Genomic DNA, 24,588 nt, shown 5'->3' on the forward strand with positions numbered 1-24,588 from the left:
CCGCACCACTGCCAGCAGTTTCGACCCGCCCCTTCCGGTGAGTTCACCCCACAGCCACAATGCATTTTCTAAATGCAAATATAGTCCCACCCTGTTTACAACAGTTGAGTGCATACCCACTGCCCTGAAGATAAACAAGGCCATACAGACCTGTTTCCTAATTCTAAACTCCTTTCTCTTGGTCTTGAAAGGCCAAGCTCGTTCCTGTGGGTCTCCCTGCTACGTGATCCTGTCTGTCAGGGGACTGAGGAAATGCCAGCTGCCCCCAGGCCGAGCCAGTGCTTACAACTCTGCAGGTGTTCACACGGGTGGCAACGTATTCGGCTGTTGAGAGGAAGACCCGATTCCAAGCTTCACCGAGGTTTCAAATGGGACACTGACGCGTCCCTCCTTGGGGCAGAAGCAGCCTGGAGATTCCCACACCTCACAATAGCACTGCGTGTAGGGCGCTCTTCTAGAAGGAGGCAGCAGAGTGAGGTGGTTGACAGCCTGGGGCTTTGGAATGTGCCCAAGCAAAAGGTGCTATTTTCTGTCAGCTGGGGCCAACTATTTAATCTCCTTGAGCCTCTGTGCCTTCATGTGTGAGGTAGGGCTGGTCCTCATCCCCTTCTCCTGGTCACGACACAGCCGTCTGATGTGTGAACCCAGGCCAGAAGGTCCCAGTGCCAGCCAGCCTTCCAGCAAGTAACAGTGCTACAGAGCCAACACCTCTAAATCACCGACTCAGGAGTCACGGCACATCGTAACAATGCTGTCATTAAGAATATAGCAATTTAATGGGTCCAAGATGAAGGCTGTAAATTGTTGGTACACGAAGAAGATCCTTCTGAAAGGTCGTACGTGCCTGCCCGGACCCGCTCCGCCTCGTCCTCCTCTGCCCTTTGTCCTCTAATGGAAGGTAACCAGTCACTGGCCGATGGAAGCCGCTTCAGGATAACTGTGGTCACGTCAGTGGAGTCCCTCCATCCTCAGGTTTGCTGGGACAACTACCAAGCCTCCGCCCCTCTCCTGAGGCCCCTGCAGGGAAATGTGCCAAGGCGCCCTCCCCGGGGGGCAGCTTGGGTCCGGTCCGGGCCTGCACAGCTCCCCAGTGCTCTCTACCCTCCCAGGGCAGGGGCCCTCGCTCCCTTTCTTCTTTCCCATCTGCTGTGACTTCATAGCAGGTGAACAGGACAGAGAAGCCTCTCTACTGTTCCTTCCCCACACCCCACCCCACCCCACCGTCACCTGGGTCCTGCCTCTGGGAAGCCCTATCAGAAGAAGCCGACAGGCTAGTGTCTGCGCAAGGCTGGTCAGCTCCCCAGGCAGCTGAGAATAAGGCTGAGGCTGAGAGCCCGTCATACTGAGAGGCAAGACCTGGGTGGGCGACACCCTCCCTGTCCCCACAATACCGCCCGCCTCCTTGCCAGGAGGGTAGAAGGCCCTTCAGAACGTGCGCTCTGACCCCGTGTCCCAGTTTGGGAGGAGAGCCCGTGCAGGCTCCGCTGACCTCTCGGAGGGGGCAGGAGGCTGCTCGTGGAGTCATTCGAGAAGACACCCAGGTGAAAGTATCCTGCCTGCTGAGGCAGGGAGAGGTCCACAGGCCCAGTCAGAGCCTCGGATCCGAGCTGCAGGTCGGGGGTGGAGAACCAGTGGCTGGCGGTGTGGTGTCGTAGGGCTGTTGTCAGCCCCACACCTCCCAGAGGCCGTTGCCCTTCAAGCCCCAGAGGCTCCAGGCATTGGCTGGAGGGCTCAGAGAGAACGCACTTGCACCCTGTTCCCGGGAAGAGCTGTAATCAGGCCCCGGGCACCCCACTCCTCAGAGCTGGCAGCCGATGGGGCGGTGGGGGAGACTTCTGGGGTTGGAGGCCTTGCTGAGGAGACAGCGGAGCCTTCAGGCTGAATGGGATGTCATATTGTAGGAGGCTTTCTTCAGGGTCTCCAGGAAGAACTGTTCATTCTCCAAGAAGTCACGGTCCTGAAAGGCAGAGCTGGCTGAGCGGTCCCCCTCTGGCTCCCTCCTGTACCCACTTCTGAGAACAGGGACACTGGCTTGCAGGACCGAGAGCAAGGTGGAGCCAGCCCTCACTCAGGGGCTCTCTCCCCATGCACTCCCTGGCTCGGGGATGCAGGGACATGGACGTGAATGAGACAGACCAGGTCTTAGTCCGGTGAGGCCCCTGGTTAGCATATGGCTTCACCTCTCTGAGCCTGTTTATAGACCGGAGATAATAACATTACCTGCCCGTAGGGCTGGGGGAGGGCAGAGGCTCAAACTGCACATACAGCTTTCCCACGGAGCCTGGCTTGCAGGAAGTGCTCCGTAAGTGATAGCTGCGATCTTTACGGTCTCAAGGTTACTGTGAGGTTCAACAGAGATGATGGATGCCAGTTACGTCCCACAGAACCAGGCCTGGAGTACGGGTCTCAGAGATGCTCACTAGGCAATCTGCACTATTATTCTGGGGTGGAGTGGGGGCTCCGCACCCCCCGGGGGCCGGGGCGTGCTCCTTCCTGCCTCCCACCAGGAGCCCTGGGCCCAGAGCCGGTGGGTGGCTCAGGAGACTCACCTGCTCAGCTGTGTGTTTCAGCAGCATGAGCCTGGCGTGGAGGTGCGAGGGGCCCAGGCCGGCAGGTGGCCGGCTGCACCCGAGGGGGGTGGGGGCAGGAGCCACAGTGGCTGAAAAGGTGAAGGAGGAAGTCAGGGGTGCAGCACAGGTGGGAGAACAGAACAGCCGCGGCTGGTTTCCTGGGGGGCTTCTCACCACCGTGGGAGGCTGCAACCCGGACAACCTTCTGGGCACTTCCACCAACTCTCCAGAGCCTTTGAGAATGCTCATGGGATCTTACCTGGCAAGTCCAATTCTAGGAATTTACTCGAGGGAAATAAGGCAGAGGCGCAGAGATGTATGTACAAACATCTCCGCTGAGTGTTTATCTTAGTGACAAAAACCAGCTCACTAAAAAACATGGAGCATAATGGACAATTATGCCGAGTAAGAATTATGATCGGGGGCGCCTGGGTGGCTCAGTCGGTTATGCATCCGACTCTTGATTTCGACTCAGGTCATGATCTCACGGTTCGTGAAATCGAGTCCTGAGTTGGGCTCTACGCTGACAGTGCGGAGCTGGCTTGGGATTCTCTCCATCTCCCTCTCTGCTTCTCTCTCTTTCGTAATAAATACATAAATATTAAAAAGAGGAATTATGGTTAAATGTTTAATTACTGATAGGAAAACACGTTCTGTATGTATATTTCTGAGTGGAAAAACTCAAGGCACAAAACATACGATGTCAAATTTTTTTAAAAACATGCACAGTGTAGAACACTACACCCCAAATGTTAACAGTGGTTTTCTCTAGAGAGGGATGTTTTATAAAACAGCGTTCCTCTCTCTTACGTCGTACTTTGTTTTCTCTAACGGACGTGCGTTACTTGTGTAACAAGGGACTAGTGAGCGGACTCCCACGGGCCCCCTAACCCCAGCGGAGGGAGGCTGATCCTGGCAGCCGGGCCCGACCCCCAGCAGCCCGACCCGGCCCAGCCCAGCCCACTTCCGTCCTCGCCCTTTGGGAGCTACTCACCGCTCAGGCAGGACGCTGCCGGGCACTGGGTCCCAGGGAACAGCGCCGCGGGGCCGGAGGGCAGGTCCTGGCGGATGCGGTCCAGCCGCAGCCTCTGCTGGGCTAGACTCAGGTGCTCCTGTCCCCGACCCCAGAGAGAAGGACGTGGCTGTGAGGGTGGGTGACCAGAGGGGGTCGTGGGGGCCGCCGGAGCGGGGAGGAGCCTTGCCTCGTGCACGTGCTGCTCCTGCTGCCTCAGCCGCTCCTGCTGCCGCTGCACCAGCTGCAGCCGCGCCTGCTGCCCCTGCTGCACCTGCCGGGCCTCACGCAGCGCCCGCTGCCCCTCCTCAAACTTCTCCGAGGCTACCTGCGGGGAGACAGGCAGGGTCAGCCGTGCCGGGCGGGGGCGGGGGGGGGGGTGGTGTCCCGGCTGTGCCCCCGGAGCTGAGCAGCTCAGCACCTGGCTCATGCTCTCCACCTCCTCGGCGCGGAGCCTGGTGCGCAGGGCAGCGGCGCTGACCCTCTCCTTCTCCAGCCGCAGCTCCTGCCGTTCCCGCTCCAGGGCCTCCCTCTCAGCCGCCAGCTGCTCCTCCTTGGCTCGGAGCTCACTGGCTCTGATCTTCAGCTCGGCTTGCTCCTGGACACAGCAAAGCCTCCGCTGCCTTCTCCTCTCCAGAACCAACGGCCCTGGCCCGCCCTGCATTGTTTCCTCGGCTCTGATCCACCCCGATTCTGGAGGAGGTGGTGGGGCAAGGGGTCCGAGAGGCTTGGGGTCAAGCCTCGGGGCCGCTCCTCACCGGGGGCTCAATTTCTCTGAACCCCAGCTTCCTCAATTCTAGAATATTTAAGTCATGGGGTGCCTGGCTGGCTTAGTCGGTCAAGTGTCCGACTTTGGCTCAGGTCATGATCTCACAGTTCGTGAGTTTGAGCCCTGCGTCAGGCTCCATGCAGATCGCTTGGGGCCTGCTTCGGATTCTATGTGTCCCTCTCTCTTTCTGCCCCTTCCCTGTTCACATTCTGTCTCTCTCTCTAAAATAAATTAACCTTAAAAAAAAAAATTTAGAGTATCTAACTCTTGGGAACGCAGTGAGGATTGAATAAGGATATGTGTATAAAGCACCTAGGACCGTCAAAGGCAGTTTTTATCATATGATCATTGTTTTAATCCCGACACTCTAGGCTCTTTGCTTAGTGAATACATCCTGACGGAGGAGCAGGGAGGCCGGGGGAAGGAAAGGGCAGGGCTGCCGAGCTCCCCGCCGTCCCAGAGGCCCCGGGCCCTACCTTGGCCAGGCTGATGAGGGTGCCCTCCCGCTGGGTGTCCACCTGCAGCGCCCTCTCGGCCTCACGCTCGGCCCGCTCCTTACTCAGCTTCTGCTGCGCGAAGAAGTCGGCCCACTCGGCCGCTAGGCGCCGCCGCTCCTCCCCACACCTGTGCATGACGGACTTCTGCTCCTCCAGCAAGGCGCTCTGGGATGAGGGGGCAAGGGCACGGGGTGAGGGTCCGCGGGCTTACGGCAGGGATCACAGCGGAGCGTGGCGTGGCTACACTCACCTTGGCCTTCTCCAGCTCCTCCCGCTCCATGGCGATCTGCTGGCCCATGACCTTCCTCTGCTCCTCTAGAGCGCGCCGCGTGGACTCAGCTTTGCACTGCTCGGCATTCACCCGCCATCGCTCCTGGGGGCGGGTGAGGTCTGAGGACACATGCCCCCTTGACCCTCCACCCGCCCCCACGTCTGGCCCGACTGCGCCCCCGGCAGCAGTGCAAACGCACCGGCCCCTCCCACACTATGCCACAAACACCTCGTTTCTGGAGAGGTACAGAAGGAGGGGGGCTGAGCGGGGCTCCCAGGGCCCGGCCGCTCGAATGAACTGTACCAAGGCCTGGTGGCTCAGGAACTGCCACTGAGAAGCAGCGGGCCGCTCCACAGGGCCCGAGAACAGCCACATCCCTGCTCCCTGAAATGCCAGCTACTCATGCTGCCTGCCCGTCTCCTGTCCACCGTGCGGGCGAGTGTGCCAGGGCGGGTGTGACACGGCATTCGCCGGGGCACCGGGGGCCACACAAGCGCGAGCTCAGAAGCTTGACTGTGCCTGGCCCGAGGCAGGGGCTTAATCAAGTCACCAAATGGAGAACTGAATACATATGGTTCACGCTACAAGAGCACCTATGTCTACACGTTGATGAGTCTACAGGATGCCCAGGACATCCTCAGGGGCCATCTCTGACTACTGGGGAATTGACATTTTCTCCTATATTGCTAACTGGACTTTTTTTTTTAATATTTATTTTTTGGGAGGGCACAAGTGGGGGAGGGGCAGAGAGAGAGGGACAGAGGATGTGAAGTGGGCTCTGTGCCGACAGGCTGACAGCAGTGAGCCCACGCGGGGCTCGAACTCTCCAACTCCCAACGTGGGATCATGACCCGAACCGAAATCGGATGCTCAACCGACTGCCACCCAGGTGCCCCTGCTAACTGGACTTTAATTTTTCAGCGTAACGTTCTCATGTTATAAGCTGGTACGAGATATGCAGGAGTTTGAAAACGCATCTGTTATGGCTCAGGAGGCACAGGCTTCAGTCGCCAGACAACCGTGACAGACCCAGGCGAAGTGGGCAGGCAGGGAGGCGCTGCTGACACCCTGGGGTCAGCTGGGGACGCAGGCCCTGCCGGCGGGAGGGCGGCCCACCTGCTCCAGCAGCCGGCTCTGCTCCGTCAGGCGCGCCTCCGTCTTCCCCATGACCTCCTCGAGCCGGCTCCGCTCTTCCTCCATGTCCCGCTGCTGCCGGCCCAGTCTCTCCTGCAGCACTGGGGGACCGCAGGGGGCTTAGCGCCCGCCCGCCGCCCGGCGAGATGGGGGGGGGGGGCGGGAGGGGGGCCCCGCGGCCCACCCGGTACCTCGGAGCTGCTCGTCACGCTGCCGGAGCCCCAGCTCCCGCTCCTGGGCCGTGCTGAGGTGCGAGGCTTCCACGCGGGAGGACAGCTCGTGCAGGCTGCTGGAGAACTTCTCCATCTGCTCAATGACGCCATTCAGGGACCTGGGGGAGCACCGGGTCAGCCCGGCGCGGAGCCCCAGCACTGCCCCTCGGCTGGGCCGGGCCCGGACGGCGCACGTACCGCGTGTGGGAGGTGGCGCTGGTGACGGCGTCAATCTCCCGGTCCTTCAGCAGCTTCAGCCGCTGCAGCTGCTCCTCGTGGTCCTTGCGCATCTCCAGGATGGAGGCCCTGAGGGGACCGTGGGGGCGGCGCAGTGAGCACGGGGCAGCTCTGCGAGTGAGGGGGCTCGGCCATCAGTGCTCCCGGGCTCTCCTCCTCCTCCGCTCCTCCAGGCGCTGCCTCTGCTTCCCTGGCTCCTCATCCTTATCTGTCCTGGGACCTCAATGCCACATCCACTCTAACGGGGAGATTCCTTCTGTTATTCAGCAAAGGACACTTTCCACAGAAAAAAAGACAGGTGCGTGCACAGCCTCTTCTTGTCTGGCCAATCGGAGATGTGTTAGAAGGCCTGCTCTGCCTGCATTGACTGGTTCCCCTAATGGACCCCTTCTTAGTTTGCTCTCATCGAGATCAGACATCTCATCAGCGGGATGGACACGGCAGGCACAACGCTGCAAACCCCTTCTAGACTCGAGAGCTCTGGCAGGTGAGGGGCTTGACCTGTGCTGAGTTAGGGCCTCAGGTTCTTGCTGCTGCCAGGACTTACCTAAACAGTCAGGGACCCCTCAGGCCTGCAGGGGCACCTGCCCCATTGCTGTAGGGGTGGTGGGCCCTCCCCTGAGAAGGGGCGATGGCTCACTGTGCGTGGCCTTGGTTCTCATATGGAAAAGAAAGGGTCAAGCCTGAGCTGCTATGCCTCTGCCAGGGGTCTCCACTTCCTCCGGCCGTCCTGGAAGCCGGCTCTCTCCCCGCCTGCCTGCCTGCCCGCCCCAGATCTCTCCTTCACCGCTGCCCCTCACCGCTGCAGCTCCCGGAGCCGCTCCATCTCCTGGTCCTTCTCTTGTGCGGCGGCCGCCAAACGCCGCTGGTGCTGGGCCGTGAGCTCGGCACGGGCCTGCTCGGCTTCCTGGCACTGCGACAGATACCGGGCCGACAGCTCCTCGTGCTCCCTCCGCAGCCGCTCTTCCCGTTGCTGGTACGATGTTTCTAGCATCTTTACGTGGCTTCTGCCAACAAAGCATGCAGCTGTGGGGCTTAGAGGGCGAGGGCAGATGCCCAAAGACCTCTCTGAGTACATCAGCGCAGGCAGGCCTCGAGCCTCGGGACGCCCAGGTGGGAGGAGCATGGGTACCTGTGAGCACTCTCGAGGAGCTCCAGGTCTGCCTGGTGTCGCTGCTGCAAGCTCTCCAACAGCAGCTGGTGCTGGGTCCGCTCCAGCTCCAGCTTCCGCACCTGGAGATGGCGGGAGGGAGGGCGGTGGGCTCTCTGGGACACCGGGGGGAGCCTTCCAGCCCTCAGAGGGACACCCTTCCGCCCCAGCTTCGCCCCCCCCCCCCAGCCCGTGGCCCCTCTGCCCTTCACCTGGGCCTCCAGCTCTGCCAGCCGGGCCTGACTCTGCAGAAGGTCAGCCTGGAGCTCGGCAGTGCCACTCTGCAGCTGCACCTGTGCGGCCAGGAGCTGCCTCTGGTATTCTGTGCCTGGTACCAGGCTCCGTGCCAGGGACTCTGGCAACAGGGACTGTAGGAGAGGGCGGGAGACGTTTCCGGGGTTAGGCAGAGGACAGGGACTCAGCTGAGCCCAGCTACCTCTGGCTCTCAGCTTGCTAGGCCTCCTGGCCCCTGTGCCTGATCTGTGGCTGCACACGGGGACGAAGACATGGCACCAAAAGGCCAAGGGCGAGGCCTTGGAGTCATGTAGTCACTGCACCTCCCCACTGGGTCTGGTTAGAACGGGTCTCCCCCCTCCCTCTGAACAACATCCTCCCAGCAGATGTTCCAGATCCCTAGACAGCCGGGAGAGCCCCGGCAGCATCTCAGCTGTGACAAAAGCTCCCGGCCCTGGCACCTTCCGTGGGCCCGAAGTCCGAATGTTGGCTGCTACCCTGCTTCCTGTGGGTGGCCCACTACCCACCCTCTCCAAAGGTGCTTCTGGGTTACTGGGGAAATGTCTCTGTGGCCTCCTCACAGCTGGGCTCAGAGGTGGCTGGGAAACAGGTGGCGCGGCAGCAGGACGATGGCAGGTATGGAGGCGGCTTTCAAGACGGAACGACAGGATGCCTGCCGCCCTGCTTTCTGACCGGAGTATTCCCAGCTGCCCCTGCCTGGGTGCCATCTCTAATTCCCTCCCTGAGCTGGAAAATAGTGCCCAACTCTGTCTGAGAACGGCAAGGCTAGAAGCTGAGGAAAGTGCTGGAGGTGGGGGTGGGGGGGAGGGGGTGCTGGTGAGCCATCCAATGTCCTGACACATGACTCCTGACAGGCTGCTGTGGCCCCTGCCCCGTGGGCCTGAGGCCGATTCCTGTTTGTCCGCTCTCCCTACCTGGACAGGCACAGAAGGCCCTGTGGTCTCCTGGGAGCTGGGGAAGCAGGCTGCAGGCTCTGAAAATCAACAGTGGAGAAATGAGCAGGAGGCCCAGAGAGACCGGAGGTCTCGCGTGTGCATTTGGGAGTCCAGCCCTACTTGTCTCCCGGGCCCTGAAAGAAGCACCAAGTGCCTCTTCCGCTTCCAGAGGTAAAGCACCACACAGAGGAGAAAACAAACCGGTGCTGGAAAGGTCTCCACGGGCTGTTCCCCTCTGGGGGTCACCGACACGGAGGGCCAAGGCAGCCTGGTTCCAAGTCACGGGGGACCTGAGGACACAAGAGATTTGGGGGGGGGGGGGTCAGTGGTGGCAAGATGAACAGCCTGCTGTGTAGGACGCAGAGAGGTACGAAGAGGGTTGGCGTGGGCATTAAAGGAGAACATCAGGTGCAGACAGTTGACTGGAAAGGCCTGGTGGCTGGCAGTTTACTAAGAGTCAGTCTTGGTTGGGCAGAGGAGATGGGGACCTGGCTTTGAGTCCCCTTAGTCAGCGGGCCTGATATAAGGTATTAAATGCCATATGCCAAGCTGACCAACAGCCCAGCACGGCTGCCCATCATCTCTGAAGAAAGGGGCCCGTGCAGGCCCGACCCAGCCTCTCCCCCACCCTCAGCCCCCCGCAGACACACCCTGAGGTGGTGGGTCCTGCCGGTGGCTTGTGTGCCGCTGTTCCTGAGGACCCTCCAGCAGGCGCTTGCTTGACCCCTTGAGTGCTGGCAACAGGCTGGCTGAGGAAGCAAATGTTAAAGCAAAGGTGGCAGAAGGTTCAGGTTAGACTGGACGTGGCTGGGCGGGGACACGGCCTGAGCATGAACCGGTTAGCCATTCCCTGAGCCCCAGTCTGAGCGCCCCTGGCCTTCTAGTAACCCTTTTTTCTTTCTTCAATTTGTTTTTGTTATGTTTACTTATTTTTTGAGACAAAGCACAAGGGGGGGGAGGAGCAGACAGAGAGGGAGACACAGAATCTGAAGCAGGCTCCAAGCTGTCAGCATGGACCCCGATGAGGGGCTCGAACCCACGAACCATGAGATCGTGACCTGAGCTGAAGTTGGACGCTTAACCGACTGAGCCACCCAGGCGCCCCGCCCCTCCAGTACCCCTTCTTGGCCCCAGTGCCTGCTAGGGCACAGTGAGTGGCACTGACCATGTGTTGACAGTGCCAGTAGTGACAACCGAGGTGTTACAGACACCAGAGTTAAGTTCGAGTTCAAGCTCAAGACCTTTTTCTGGCCCATGTAGGTCTGCTGAGTTAGACTGGGGCTCTGCTCACTCTCCTGCCAGGTTCAGCTCCCTTTGGGCTCCTCTCTTCTCTTGTCCGTGGTTCCCATCCACTTTGGCTCTCAGGGTCAGGGGAAAGCTTTCCTCTTGGTTTCAGATGGAGGTCAAAGCCACCCTCCTCGTTCACACCAACCCCAGGGTTGGGTTATGCTCCTGGCCTGTCACGCAACTGCCCACTTCACCTCTTCCTTGCTCTGGCCACACAGCATCTTGCTACTTCCTCTGCATGATCCTGGTCTTGCTGGTCCCTTTTACCCTCCTGCCCTCGGAGGTCGGTTGCTATCCTGCCCCCACAGATCTCCACTCAGTGGGTTTCCTCAGGAGTTGCCCCTTAGCCACTGTCTTCTCTCACACTCCCCAAAAGCACCAGCGCACGTCATGTATTTTAGCTCAGGGCAGCAGAGGCGCCAATAAGTTTAGACACTGGGTTTTTTTGTGAGCAGGGCCCTTACTCAGAGGCACCAGGATGGCTGTGCTTTCGTCACATCAGGGCACCCTCTTTCCCTGCCTGATCAAGTCAGCCCTTGTCCACATGGCAGTCAGGGTGCGTCAACGACCTCCTGGTCCCCTCATGTCTGCACCTGGGCAAGAGTGGGGAGCCGGACGCTCTCTCTGCCGCACCCAGGGAAGTAGAGAGGCACAGCTAAGAGGAGATGTGGGCTGGCACTCGTGACCGAGGCGCCGACATGGGCAAGGTTGGACCCCCCCCCCGCCCCCCCACCACCCGGCCCTCCCTCCGCTAGGCAGCAGCCCAAGCCTGCACCTGCTGGAAGGGGGACTGCCCGCTGCCCCCACCAAGTTCTGGTCTCTGGAGGCCTCGGTGTGCTCCTCTCGGGCCAGACCTCGGGACTTCTTCCGACACAAGGCATAGCTCAGCCAGTCCTCTTCCTCTTTCTCCTTAGATGCTCCCAGCTGTGAAGGCTGGCCGGCTCTGGCAGGGAAACCTGCACCCTCTGGAGCTGGCTGGGCCCCGGGAGAGGAGGTGGGCAGTCCAGCTGGGGCAGAGTGCTGGCTCCTGGGAGGGGGCGCGGAAGGAGTGGAGAGCGCCTCCCCTCCCCTCTGAGCCTCTCTGGTGGGGGAGGGAGGGAACAGGTCCTCGTCCTTCAGGCCCAGCCAGTCAGCTCCTCCCTTCCTGGGGTGGGTGGGGCTGGCGGCCACTGGCGTGCTCCTTTTGGAGGCTGGTTCTCCCCTGGGGTCTGCGCCACCTTCTGCTGAGAACCTACTTCAAGACAGAGAGGAGGAGGTCTAAGGCAGGGCAAGCCGTCCATCCTGCGAGCCCCCTGACCAGCCTTTCCCTCCGCTGCTTGGGGGTGACTGTGAGCGAGAGGTTCCCCGGGGCTCTGTGCAGCCAGCCCGACACCCCGTGAGCACAGTGCCCACGCCAGCTCGGGTGGCAGGGAACAGCGGGCAGCTGAGTGCCATTACTAGAACACCATCAAACACACGTCCTCAATTCCACCACGTGAACGGGGGACAGTTTCATTTACAGCAAACAGGACCGAATCACAGCCGCGGGCACACTCGTCCAGAGAAAATGCAGTCGGGTCAAGTGGTTTTAGGTTTTCCATTAACATTTTATTACCTGTTCATTTATTTGGCCACTGCCTGGAAGTGTCACTGGCCAGTGGCAGCGGGTTGCAAGGTCTAAGAATACCCGGGGACTGAGAAAAATGTCAGTGTGTGTGGCGGGTTATTTAGATACAAAGAGGCTGAAAAGGCCAACATGGCATAAGGCCAACATCTGCTGAGTCTGGGCGAGGGATCGGAGGCAGTGCTTTGTACCGGTCTTACAACTTTTCCGTCAGTTTGAAATCATTTCAAAGCATAAAGTTTAATATCTATATGGGGAGGAAAACTCCAAATTCAGAAACCTATCCACTAACTTAATGTTTTATGGCACACTGGGACAAGCCTGCTGCCAGGCATCGCGGCAGGCCCCAGAGCAGTTCCTGGGGAGCAGGGTGTGAGAAGCCACCGAAGGTTCTCGGTCTCGCTACCCCAGGGATTGGACATTCCTCGGGGAGATCTGCTGACATTAGCTGTTTGTGGCCTTAAGGGCTCCAGGCGGAGTTGGGGTCCCCTCTTGCTTTTCCTTCCAAGGAGGCTAGAAGGAAATGGGCCTGTGTGGATGGGACGGGGCAACCGTCTCTTCTCCTTCAGCACCCACAGGGTGCCACCCCTCTGTCTTGTATGCCGTGGTTCCCAAACTGGGGCACTTCCTCCTTCCCAGTGGGCACCTGCCCCCAAAACCAAGCTCCCAGCAGGCCCTGCTTACCTGACCGACTGCCGGTGGGACTGCCGGCCCTCGCAGGAGCCCACAGTGGGCTGATAGGCCCCAAAGGTGAAGTCCTCATCACCCCAGGGATCTTCTTTGTCTGAAAATGAAGAGGCTTGTGATCTAGAGCAAGGGAGTCAGATTCTTTTGTGGCTGCAGAACACTGTTTAAGAAAAAAACAACAAAAACTGAACTGGCAGGGGTGCGTGGGTGGCTCAGTTGGTTGAGCGTCCCACTTGGGCTCAGGTCATGATATCTCACGGTCCGTGAGTTCGAGTCCTGCGTTGGGCTCCACGCTGTCAGCTCAGAGCCTGGAGCCTGCTTCAAGTTCTGTGTCTCCCTCTCCCTCTGCCCCTCTCCTGCTCATGCTCTATCTGTTTCAAAATTAAATAAATGTTAAACAAAAAAAAAAACTGAACCGGCAGCTTGACGTGTCAGGCAAGTGAGTAAAGAGGAGGCCGCTCTGGGGAAAAGCAGGGGTGCAGTGCTGGGTGTGAGCCCAGTGTCTCAGGGTCTGGCACACAGGGCATCATCTGGGAGTAGTGACGGAGGCACTGGCGGGGTCCTGCCCCAGACAGCCTTTGGATGAGGCCTGGTGAGCCGCGTGTGTTATGAGAATGATTCTCAACACACGGCCCATGGGCCAACGCTTTGAGAAACCGTGGTCTGGATGATGATTTTCAAACTGTGAGCTGCTATCCATCAGCCAGAGCCGATTTAATGAGTCACAACCAATGTGTTTGTAAATCAAGTAGTGCCCAGATAAAAAATAACAGAATGCTGAACACGGTAGTTGTTATTTCGGGACACTTTTGTCTTAGTCATAATAATGTGTGTGTGATGTAAAGCTTCTAAAAAAAAACTTTTTTTTTTTAATGTTTATTCATTTTTGAGAGAGAGAGACAAAGAAAAGTGCATGTGCACAAGCAGGGAAGGGACACAGAGAGGGGGACAGAGGATTTGAAGCAGGCTCCACACTGACAGCAGAGAGCTGGATGCGGGGCTTGAACTTACAAACTGTGAGATCATGACTTGAGCCGAAGTCGGTCGCTTAACCGACTGAGCCACCCAGGCGCCCTGTAAAGCTTATTTGTTATTATGGGCTGTGGTAGAAATGTGGTCTAGGGGTCCCCCACCTCGCCTCCCCTACCCCACGAGCCTCCTCACCCTGTGGCCTCTGGAACTTCTTGTCCAGCTTGAATTCCCTGTGTTCCCCAGGGCCCGGGCGAGCCAGGAGTTTGGTGGCAGTCCCCCGACCCAGCAGCTCATCCAGTCTGGAGCGAGCAGGACGGGGCCCTTCCCTGCAGGACGGGACACACGCAGGAGCACGTGAACATGAGGGGCTCCTGGGGGTGGGGGGCGTCACTGGACCCACTCTCTAGCTTTTCCCAGGACCTGAAGTGTGGCCAGCGTTTCTCTACTTATAAGGACCCTTACTGGTCTCCCATCTGCCTCCTTTCTGCTGTGGGGCTGTCTGCAAAGCCCAGGGTGGCCATGATGTCATCCTCCTCATCAAATAGCACTTCTTCTTTCTTTCGGACCGGGGTGTCCCCAGGAGTTAGAGGAATAGAAGGACCTAGAACACAGAACACGGGGCGCAAGGCCCACGGCCCACCATGCCCTCAACCGTACTGTCTGAATGGGTCGAGGGGGGTGTTTCTCTGTAACCCGGACCTCTGGCTGTGACAGCAGGCGTTGCACATGTCCGGTCTGCCCATAGGACCTGACTGCCCCCCCCCCCCCCCCGCCCAGCGTCACGCATCCCACCTCCCTGTTCGGAGAGACTGATAATCCCTTGGTCCAGCATCTGAGGCCTATGGTCCCGGCCTGGCAGAGTTCTGGCTCTGTACTGCAGACTCCAGCCAGCCTGCTGCCCACTGCATCTGCCCCAGGACGTGTCACAAGCCCACCCTCCCTACCTTGATCTCTGACTGGGGCTGTGCCCTTTTCGGAAGCCAGTTTACTCTCTGTCCTGGGTGGCTTCTTGGTGGTTCCTTCCTCATCATCGGAGAGAAGTCCCGCCAATGGGTCTTCCAAGTCTCACGGCCAGAAGGGCAAGCACAAGTCAGACTGCACGCTCCGTTCAGAGAACAAGCCCTGCTAGATTTCTAGCTATTCCCACACATGAACAGGCCGCTCAGCACCCCAGAGGACACAGACCGGGCTCAGCAAGGAGACAGGGAGCTGGAGAGTGGGCCCGGCCTGCAGTCCAGCATGGCGGGCCCCGGCCTGCCCGTGCGCCCCCCAACTCTGCTGTCTGTACAGCTTTCTGGAAATGTCCCCCAAGCATCAGAAGTGAAGTAAATACAATGTTTGTGCGTTTGGAAAAGGAAAGGGAATTCTTATGCTTTATAAAACCTTCAGTTTGATGTCTGGCTTCAAAGTCCTTGCAAATAAGTTACTCCAATCTCCCAGCCACTACAACACAATCGGTCCCTCCCTGAATTCCTGAGGAGTTGAACCAGTGGCACCGGCTGTCTGCTCCTCCTCTGACACGCGTGGCAACCTGACCTTGGGCAAGCAAGTAGGCATTACCCAGGTGCCTCCACTCTTAAAACCAAAGTGACCCAGAAGCGTGACCACGGGGCCTGTGGTACCTTCGAAGGAAAACTTCCTGTACTGATGCCCAAAGTTGCCGGGAGAGGGAGGGGACTTCTTGGCAGGAATGGTGTCCCCTGCAAGAAGCAAACAGAAGGCAAGGTCACGGGCCTGGGCCTCTCCCAGCCAAGGTCCTGCCACACCATGACAGGGACCCTGGGGTGGTGTGCACTTCTCTCTGGGCGTGCTGGGGGCTCATGGCCGTGCAGACTGTTCTCCCACAGGCTTCTGCCAGGGAAACGTGGTCCGAGGCCACCTCCCGCCCCTCCGTCACATGTCATCACTCCAAACAGAGTCACAGACTTGGGAGGTACACGGGCTACCACCAAGTTCCCCAAATTAACTCAGGTGGTTTTTCCAGGAGCTGCCATGTTGCACTTAGAGGCACTGGAACACAGGAGGCAGGAGGAAGCTGTCCCCTCCCCCGCCACAAACACTCAAATGGCCTCTCCACCCCCCGCAGAGAAAACCCACAGCAGTGACAGCTCCCTTCCGAGTATCTGCCGAGTCCCCAGAATGTCCAGACACCAGGCGCTCTCTCCCACTCGCCTTTCTCACTGGCTGTTAATAGGCCGGCAGATTTAGGATGACTAGGCAACTCTTCTTTCCCAGAGCCCTTTGCAGCTCTTTTGCTGGAGGCCAGATTGGACTTCTTCAGACCCAAGAGATCGGCATCCATGTCGTCCAGATCCTGGAAAAGTGGGAGGGAGGGAGGAATCCCCACGGGTGCTTGGCTAGTGGCCGCTAAACGTCCCCGTGCTCTGCATAGCCTGGTGGTGACACTGCCTCCATATTTCACGGGGGACACACGGGGACTTGGTTTGGGGCTCTGACCCCAACAGGGGTAAAGAACAAGGCCAGAGGCCAGGCCGAAGCACAAAGTCTCCACTGGCTCGGTCTCTGATAAGCTCCCTGGTCTCGGATGGTACCCCTACCACCATTTCGGCCAGGGGCACTAAAACCTGTTTGCTGGTGCTTCTCCCACAGGCTCAGTAAGCGGTGAAGCTCTATTTACGGTGGGAACAAAACTGCATGGTCCTGGGGTTGAGGACTCAAAGAGACTGTCCTGGGCTGTGAAAAGGGGCCCGGGGGCAACAGTCAAGGAGTCCTTAGCCCGCCTGGGTCAGAAGAGGCAGAGCGTGATGAAGATGCTGTTCCGGGTCAGTGAAGGTTCTCTGGTGATGACACAAGCCACTAGGCACCCAGCCAAGCGTCTCCTGGCCACCACGGCCCCTGGTACAGACTCGCCAAATGCTGATCCTCTTAAGGGGACGAGGACTTCGATCTGGGAGGATGCTTGGCAGCCCAGGGGCAGAAGCGTGAGGGACAAAGGGGAACGAGAAAACTACGCAGGAACGAAGCGAGCTGGGAGAGAAAACTGAACCAAAGGTAAGCAGAGCAAGCTGGGGGACAGGGGCCCAGCTTGTGGTTCTGGCGTGAGACTCAAAGAGTCACCGCCGGCAGCAGAGGCAGAGGACTTGGGGGTGGCCGCCAAGGGTGCCAGCCAGCTGGCCTCGGGGAAGAGAGATTTCAAGATGAGGTTGAAGAGGCTCACTATGGAATCAAGAAGGGAGCAGACTCTGATTCTTCGGCCCCTCCCGCCCCCCCCAAGGCTGAAAGCAAGCGCTCGGCCGGGGACGTGGGTTAACCAGAGGGGCAAGAGACTGCTGCTCGACGGAAGGGCAGGGGGGAGCAGAGGTGACCTAAGGTTTCAGACCCCAGCCAGGCCACCTGCACCTTGGAAGATTATCTTATAAACTGTACAGAATTTATGTCTTAAAATTCCATTGCCAAGCTTAGCTTGGGGCTTGATCCAACGAGAGCACAGCCAGACTGAAGGGGATTTGGCAGGGGATGTGGAAAGAAATACAGACAACAGTTAAGAAGCAGCATTAGAGGAGTCTCTCCTCCTCTCCCCTCAATGGTGGTGTTGGTACAGGGACGCAGCCCGGAGTCTCTGGGAGGAAGCCAGCCCCACCGCACTAGGGGCCTATCGCATGACGGTGTCTCTGGGTAGTGAATCTCTATAAACCAGGAAAACAGACTTCTATCCAGAGGGACAGGAAGGGCAGCAGCTCATAGATGAGCTCCATTCTTGACTAGAAAGGGCTCAGAAACACGAATTGCAGCGGGAGAACCACGAGGGAGAAGGAAGGCTTGGCATGGAACACCTGGGTCCTGCCCCGGGTCCCAGAGCTGTGCAAGCGGGTGCCTTACCTTCATGGTCTGGAGGAGAGCCTGCGGGTCTGCGTCCGAGATGTCTGAAATCTAAGTGTGCAGGACAGTAAGGATGTGTTAGTCGAGGACCACCAAAGCTCAGGGGTCTAGCTCCTTGCTGCCTTGCTTCTGTGAGGGCAGAGCTCGGCCAGTGCGGCACAGATAGGAGGTCCTGCCTTCACCTGGGACTTAGGGTAGTCGGAAGCCAAACCTCCCCGGTGTGGAGGCCCAGAAAGTGCTGCCGCTTTCTGTCCCTCCCAAATGGAATGAACCCTTTCCATTGGAAAGAACCCTTTCCGATGGAATGAAATGGAAAGAACGCTTTCATTAATGGGCTCAAATTATGCCACTTCCCAGGGGCACCTGGTTGGCTCAGTAGGTTAAGCGTTCAACTCTTGATTTCAGCTCAGGTCACGATCTAGTGGTTTGTGGGATTGAGCCCCGTGTCTGGCTCCGTGATGAACGTGGAGACTGCTTGGGATTCTCTCCCTGTCTCTCTCTCTCTCTGCCCCTGTCCTGCTCGCACACTCTCTCAAACTCTCTCAAAATAAATTAACTTAAAAAAATTATACTACTTTCCAGTTGTGTGATTGGACAGCTGGGGAGCTTGTGACAGGAGGCCCAGTTACGAAGGGCAACACAAGCTCTGCTCTCCAGTGCATCTCACTGGTAGGAAGGAAAAGCATGTTGGGTCCACAATGGGGTCCACTTGGCGGCCTTTGGGTATCATCTTAAAAAAACACACCAGCTTTGCAGAAACTACTAAACCCTTCTGTGAGAAACCTCCCAGCCACCACCCATTTCGCTGCTTTTAGGGATAAGCAGAGAGGGTGGGGGTAGGGTGGGCCAGGCTCACCTCAGCATCAGGTCCTGTCAGGCCTGCTGTGGTGCTGAAGGCACAGTCTTCCAGGAGGAACCTGCAAAGATGCGGAATTGGGACCCACCTGCAACCCCAGGGCACTAACTGATTCCAAGAAAGGAAGGTAGCTTAGAGAGTAACCAGTGAACCCGTAAGACTTCTCCGGGAGAACAGGACAGAGCTGCTCAAAGGAATTTCACAGGCCACCTAAGGCAGAGCTTTTCACTTTTTCTAAAGCAGGAGAGCCCCTTTAAAGACAATCCGGTAAACACTCGTGGGGAGCACAGGATAACTACAGACTTGTCCGACCGCTATGTGGTACATTTGAAAGTATTTTAACACTGTGTGTCAGCTGTACTTCAAAAGAAACAGCCACAAGATTGGAAAAATAAATAACCAAACTGTTCAAAGCAACAGATAAAAGAGAAAAACAGAATTGCTTGGCCAAGATGAAGGTGGAGGGTGGAGAACTCCTACAACTCCCTCCCATTGCTCAATGGTCAGGAGCACTTTAGAAGAATAAGCGATCTGAAAGCCAATTCTTTTATTCTGGGGAAAAGAAAATTGAGGCTCAGAGAGGTTCAACAATCACCCAAGACCACACAGTAAGTCGTATATGCAGGACTAGTAGCCGGGACTTCTGACCCCTGGTCAGTTCTCTTTCTACCCTTCAGGCTCGTTCACGGACCGGGAACAGGGAGAAGGGAAGAAATCAGTGACAGCAGGAGTAGGGCAGAGAGGAAGTGGAAAGTGGGGTGAGGAGGCAAGAGCATTTGGACCGAAGGGGCCACAGCCACCCAAGCCAGTCCTGCACTTACTTTGTTCTAGCCCTTGAAGAAGGGAGCGCCTGGGTTACGGCCATGGCATCTCGGGCTCGGGAAGCTAGTTTCACAGGCTCCTCGGGTAGTGTCACTGGAAAAACACACACACACACACACACACACACACACACACACACCCCAGAAGAGGTGCCATTTGGCTAGGGAACTGGAGTCCAGATGAAAAGGACTGAGAGTTCCCCACCAAGCTCCCCAGAAAAACCTTCTTGCAGGAAGGTCAACCCTGAAAGCCAACTGGTGCCAGATGAAGAGCCCAACCCCACCACACTGCAGGGAAAGGCAGAAAGAGCGATGCACTCCGCCACCCAAAGCTCTTGGCCGAACACAGGGCTTGGGATGCATGGGTTCTTCTGGGCTGGGTGCGGGGAGCCTCAGCCTTGCTGTCCCCGGTGAGCATTCCAGGACCCTGAAGCCCTGCTCCTCAGGGCAGATGCGGACACACAGGATAAGGACCTCGTATCCAGAATATATAAGAAACTCCTACAACTCAACAGTCAACAGACAACCCAATTTCAAAAAGGAGCTGATTAGACCTTTCTCCAAAGAAGTGCAAATGGCCAATCAACTCATAAAAAACAGATTCGGGATCATTAGTCATCAGGGAAATGGACATCAAACCCCCAATGAGACACCACTGCACATGCGCTAGGATGGGGATAACCAAAGAGACAAAATAACAAGTCCCGTGTGAAGATACGGAGAAACTGGAACCTTCGTATCCTGCTGGCGGGAACGTAAGACGGAAAATGCTTTGGTGGCTCCTCAAAAGTTAAACATCGAGTTACCATGCAAGTGATTCCATTCCCCAGTAGACACCCGAAAGAACTGAAAACATATGGCCACTCAAAAACGTGTACATGAATGTCCCTAAGAGCGTTATTCATCAGAGCCACGCCGAAACGTGGAAACCATCCGAATGTCCAGCACCTCAGGAGCGGATCAGCAAAACACGGTCCGTCCACACACGGAAATACCGTCCAGCCACAGGAAGGAACGGAGACAGGAACGGCGCAGGCGAACCTCGTGAACACCATGGTGGGTGAACGAAGCCACACGCAAAAGCCATGGGCGATGTGATTCCATTTGATACCACATGTCTCCAACAGGCGAGCCCGTAGGGAAGGAAAGTGAGTAAGTGGGGTTGAGGGAAGGGAGAGTAAGGAGTGACTGCTGACGGGCATGGGATTTCTTTACGGGGTGATGAAAATGTTCTGCAATTAGACTGTGGTGATGGTTGTATAACTTTGTGAACACACTAAAAGCCAGTGAAATGTGTACTTAAAGGGAGTGAATTTTATGTGAATTAGATTTCAGTTAAAAAAAAAAAAAAAGGATAAGCCTAAAGCAGGGGATTCTGGGAAAGGGGCACTTACTCTCATCCCCCAAGAGGTCACCAAGGACATCATCAATGGAGCCTAGAACAGAAAAGGAGGCAGCGAGACTTCAGGAGGAAACAAGAATGTCCTCACAAGTTTCACATCTTGAGACCTTATCCCAGTTCCAGACTCCTCAACACCAGAGTGCTCAGATGCTGGGGCCTGGGCCCAGCTCTCTCTTCGGTGGCCACGAGATGTTTCCTGATTCTCTGGCAACAGACCACAATGCCTTCTTGAAAGACCCCAGGGTAGAAATCAAAAATCACTTTCTCAGAGGATGATGCTGAAGATTTTCAGGAGAACCTACATCCTAGGGGACACACTGGCCAATGAGCCAGTCTTCCAGACCCTGAATAAAGCCCGGCGAGCTTCCTTGGAAAAGGTGTCCAAGATTTCTAGGCACACACAAGCTCCTTTCACACCAACAGCCTCCTTGTATCCTTCCACCTGAGACCTCCTCCTCCCCCCAGAACTGGTCTGGAGGCACACCTCCTCGGCCACTTTCCAAAGGGGGCACGTGGGAGAAACCCAAAGTACAAGCACTGAATTAGTTCTCGAATCCAGCTTGAGTGCCTTTACCACCTTTAATCCCAGCCGTATACTTCTGGATACAGAGCCCAACAAGAAGCTTTTCCCAAGCCCCATCCCTTGTTTATTTCTGGATTACTCTGAGGGCCGACAGGCAGCACAGGGAGTTCCCTAGGCAGACCAGAACCACCTGTGTAATTATGGCAAAATCAGCAAGTTACAGGCACGTCTAAGTTGTTTGTGGATGAAAGGTTGGGGAATTATTTTTGGCTTAAGGTTGATGTTCCATTTCTCCACTCACCTTTCTTTTTTTTTTTTATAACAAGGATTTTCTTCTCTTTTTTTTCTTCTTTTTTAAGTTTATTTATTTAGAGAGAGAGAGAGCACATGCAGGAGAGAGGCAGAGAGACAGGGAGAGGGAGAGGGAGAGGGAGAGGGAGAGGGAGAGGGAGAGGGAGAGGGAGAGAGAGAGGGAGAGGGAGAGGGAGAGGGAGAGGGAGAGGGAGAGGGAGAGGGAGAGGGAGAGGGAGGGAGAGGGAGAGAGACGGGGAGGGGGAGGGGGAGAGGGAGAGGGAGAGGGAGAGGGAGAGGGAGAGGGAGAGGGAGGGAGGGAGAGAGGGAGAGAGGGAGAGAGGGAGAGAGGGAGAGAGGGAGAGAGGGAGAGAGAGGGAGAGAGAGGGAGAGGGAGAGAGAGAGAGAGAGAGAGAGAGAGAGAGAGAATCCCAAGCAGCTTCCACAGTGTCAGCACAGAGCCCAAAATGGGGCTCGAACTCAGAACTGTGGGATCATGACCTGAGCTGAAATCAAGAGTCGGACGCTTAACTGACTGAGCCACCCAGGCACCCCTCGACTCACCTTTCAATCCCTTTTTGGTTTTTGGTGCCTAAAATGGGGGGAAAAAAAAACCCTAAATCAAACAGTGAACATGGCTGAAACTGAGAATACAGAATAAATTGCTTTTGCCAAGTCACCAGAGGAAAAGGAGCACCAATCGCATTTAGAGACAGAAGCTCTTTATACTTTCCTAGAGTTTCAGACAATAGACTCATTCGGAGCATGGAAACAGCCCCCACGAACCAGCAACAGATGCCACTGTGGGTGCCATCCGGTGGGCAGAAGTCTCCCTTTTCCCTGATTTCCAGATGCCACGTGCAAACCCTCCCGGGCAGGATGTAACATAACTGGGAAGGGTTTCCCTTATTCTGTGTCCCTGACTTCTCAACACCAGCAAGAGACACTTAGAAATGCTTCCAGCTGACCATGCAGAGGCTCAGAAGTCTTGCTCATTGTGTAAATCAGATATCAATTCTACTTGCCATCATTCTCCTCTTGGGACCATATCCTGGTCCTTGTCAGCCAGCCCCGAAAGTCCCCCATGCAGTCAAGATCTTGGGGGTGAAAGTAGGGTTGCGTCTGCATTCTGCCTACCATCTCAAGACTCTGGGAGCTGCTTGCAGCTTGTTCACAGTGCTGTCCAGCTCATTTGAATTCTGCCCACATCAGGCTCATCCTCCCTAATGAAGAAAATGCAAGTGGTCGCTTAAAAACAATGTAGTTTTAACAGGGCTTGGGCCCAAGGCCCATCAAGGCTTCTGTCTCTTCACTCATTGGAGAGGTCAAAACCTAGCTCGATAAATTAAAAATTCTTTACCGGGAGAGCAACCTAGATGAGAAGCAAAGTGCTCTGGATGACTTAATGAGCTGAGATTACTCACATAAAGTGGGGTGGTCCTCATGCCTCACCCTGAAGGAGGACGCAGGAGATGGTAGGTACCCATCTCAGGAGGAAGGTGGGTGCCACTCACTGTGGCCAACAGGCATTCCCCGCCAACACCCATGACTACCTTCTCGGCAGCATTCGGCACAAAGAGTGGATGTGAGGCTGCTTGCTCCTTAACACTATGTTCACCAATGGCAGAAATTTTCCCCTTCAGGCTGACTGTAAACCCGACTTAGCCCATTAATAGAGAAGTGTTTTACTGACTGTCACTCTCTCCTTCCCCATCCTGACCATTAATTACCAAGACAGACCTTTCCATGCCTTGGAAGAAAGGAGTCGGAGGGGGTCATCTCTGGTGTTGCCGGTCCTGTTAATAGAATGCAAAGTTCGTCTAGGATTAGGTACAGGGGCCACTCTGAATGTTTGTGTTGCTCTTTCTTTGTGATGGCAGTTTTCACGACCTACAAGTCCAAGCACGTTTTGTCTCATAGATCACATCCAGGAGTTTCTTCCATCTCCCAGGGATCCTGTCCCAGCCTCCCAGACCGCGGGAATCTCTGAGAAGTTTGCAAAGGCCAAAGGGCCACAGAGTACCATCGCGTCATCGCCTCCGCTCAGCCAACTCCGTCCGTGTCTGGCATTTTAAAATCCCGAGCCCGCCCCTTAGCAAGGGCCCGCTCCACGGTCGGGAGACTCCGCGCCCCTCCCTGCTTCACCCCCTCCACGCGCCCACCCCAGCTCAACCCGAGCGCCACCTACTCTCCTCCCAGCCCCTGAAATCCCTCGGGTTACGCGCCGTTCCCCGCAGAGGCGCAGCCGCTGGGACCTGTCCCAGCCATAGCCGCTGGTCAGGACCCCACTCGAGCCCGGCTCGCCCTGGTCTCTCGCCGGGAGCCCCGCGAACGCCAATCTCTCAGTTGCGCGGCCTTCGGCAGAAAAGTGAGTCTCGAGGCATCCTGGGAGTTGTAGTCCTCGGTCCGGAGCCAGAGGAGCAGGGGACGCCGAGATAAACTACATTTCCCAGAGTGCCCGTCGCGGCCGTTAGTCGAGGCCAGGCCTGTTTGCGGCCCTGCGCGTTGCTAGGAGCTGCCTCCACGCCACTTGTGGAGGGCGCCCGCTCCAAGGCCGGTGGGATTCTTCCTCTGGTCCTCCTTCCAGGACTGCCGGGACCTGGGTTCCAAGACCGAACACTTATCCTTCCGCACTCATCCGAAGGCTGACTCGTGACCGGGTGAAGGGCGTGAGAAATGTGCTAAGACTGGAAAATTGACGTGTGAAACCATGAACAATTATCTACGGATCCCACACTCCGAAACTTAGGGAAGTGTCTATGACCTCCCGGTTCAGTTGTGAAAATCAAAGGTGCGGAGCCAGGATAGAACCCAAACACGGCCACCCAATAAGCGCACGTAACGCATTCTGTGTTAATTACAGGTTTTATTAAGGGTCTTGTCAAACTTTACAAAGGAAAAAGCGGTTTATGGTTTGGCTTACCCGCAGCCCAAGCCAAACAGGGCTGGCAGGGCACGGTTGTCTGATCGTGGTTCCCAAGTTCTGGACCCGTGCACCTCCTTGGTGCTACCACCTCTACTGACTGGCTCCGCCAGGGATGGGTAACAATACATGCTAACTAACTGCATCTTGTCAGGTAGGAACCAAACGCAAACCCTAACAGTAAAAGGGAAATAGGTAGCAGGTAATTATACACTCTGAAGAACACAAGTAATTTCCTTGAATCCACAGCGATTGGAAATTAAATTGTTCACAAACAAATAGTGTGAACATTATGTGGAAGGTCATGTATTTGCTACCTAGTCTATGAAACAGTTGACAGT

The 24,588-nt window shown here is 56.7% G+C and overlaps 1 protein-coding gene across 6 annotated transcripts; it reads right to left on the reverse strand.

The window, feature by feature from the left end:
• Positions 1–752: 752 nt before the first annotated feature.
• On the reverse strand, positions 753–23,813 carry FBF1 (Fas binding factor 1). Of its 6 annotated transcripts, none has more exons than XR_006196398.1 (32): positions 23,513–23,813; positions 23,065–23,120; positions 22,462–22,547; positions 21,889–21,916; positions 20,503–20,544; positions 19,109–19,202; positions 18,288–18,348; positions 17,432–17,482; positions 15,764–15,905; positions 15,214–15,291; positions 14,536–14,655; positions 14,054–14,192; positions 13,784–13,917; positions 12,617–12,716; positions 11,105–11,563; positions 9,693–9,791; positions 9,244–9,332; positions 9,022–9,080; positions 8,065–8,220; positions 7,835–7,935; positions 7,503–7,709; positions 6,664–6,771; positions 6,445–6,584; positions 6,236–6,354; positions 5,099–5,221; positions 4,828–5,013; positions 4,004–4,180; positions 3,773–3,910; positions 3,565–3,682; positions 2,550–2,659; positions 1,747–1,957; positions 753–1,607 (listed from the first exon to the last, which is right to left on the reverse strand). XR_006196398.1 is itself a non-coding variant. In XM_042915323.1 (31 exons), the coding sequence occupies exons 3-31, from the start codon at positions 22,462–22,464 to the stop codon at positions 1,874–1,876; spliced, it is 3,462 nt and encodes a 1,153-aa protein (XP_042771257.1). In that variant the 5' UTR covers positions 22,465–22,547; positions 23,065–23,120; positions 23,513–23,813; the 3' UTR covers positions 753–1,873. The 6 variants fall into 6 exon arrangements, 3 of the variants coding, with proteins under 3 accessions (XP_042771257.1, XP_042771255.1, XP_042771256.1); XR_006196399.1 differs by having other exon boundaries at positions 753–888; positions 1,490–1,957; XR_006196400.1 differs by lacking the exon at positions 753–1,607 and adding an exon at positions 2,221–2,339 and having other exon boundaries at positions 1,868–1,957.
• Positions 23,814–24,588: the final 775 nt, after the last annotated feature.

The sequence above is a fragment of the Panthera leo genome, chromosome E1, assembly GCF_018350215.1.
Source record: "Panthera leo isolate Ple1 chromosome E1, P.leo_Ple1_pat1.1, whole genome shotgun sequence".
Taxonomy (NCBI): Eukaryota; Metazoa; Chordata; class Mammalia; order Carnivora; family Felidae; genus Panthera; species Panthera leo.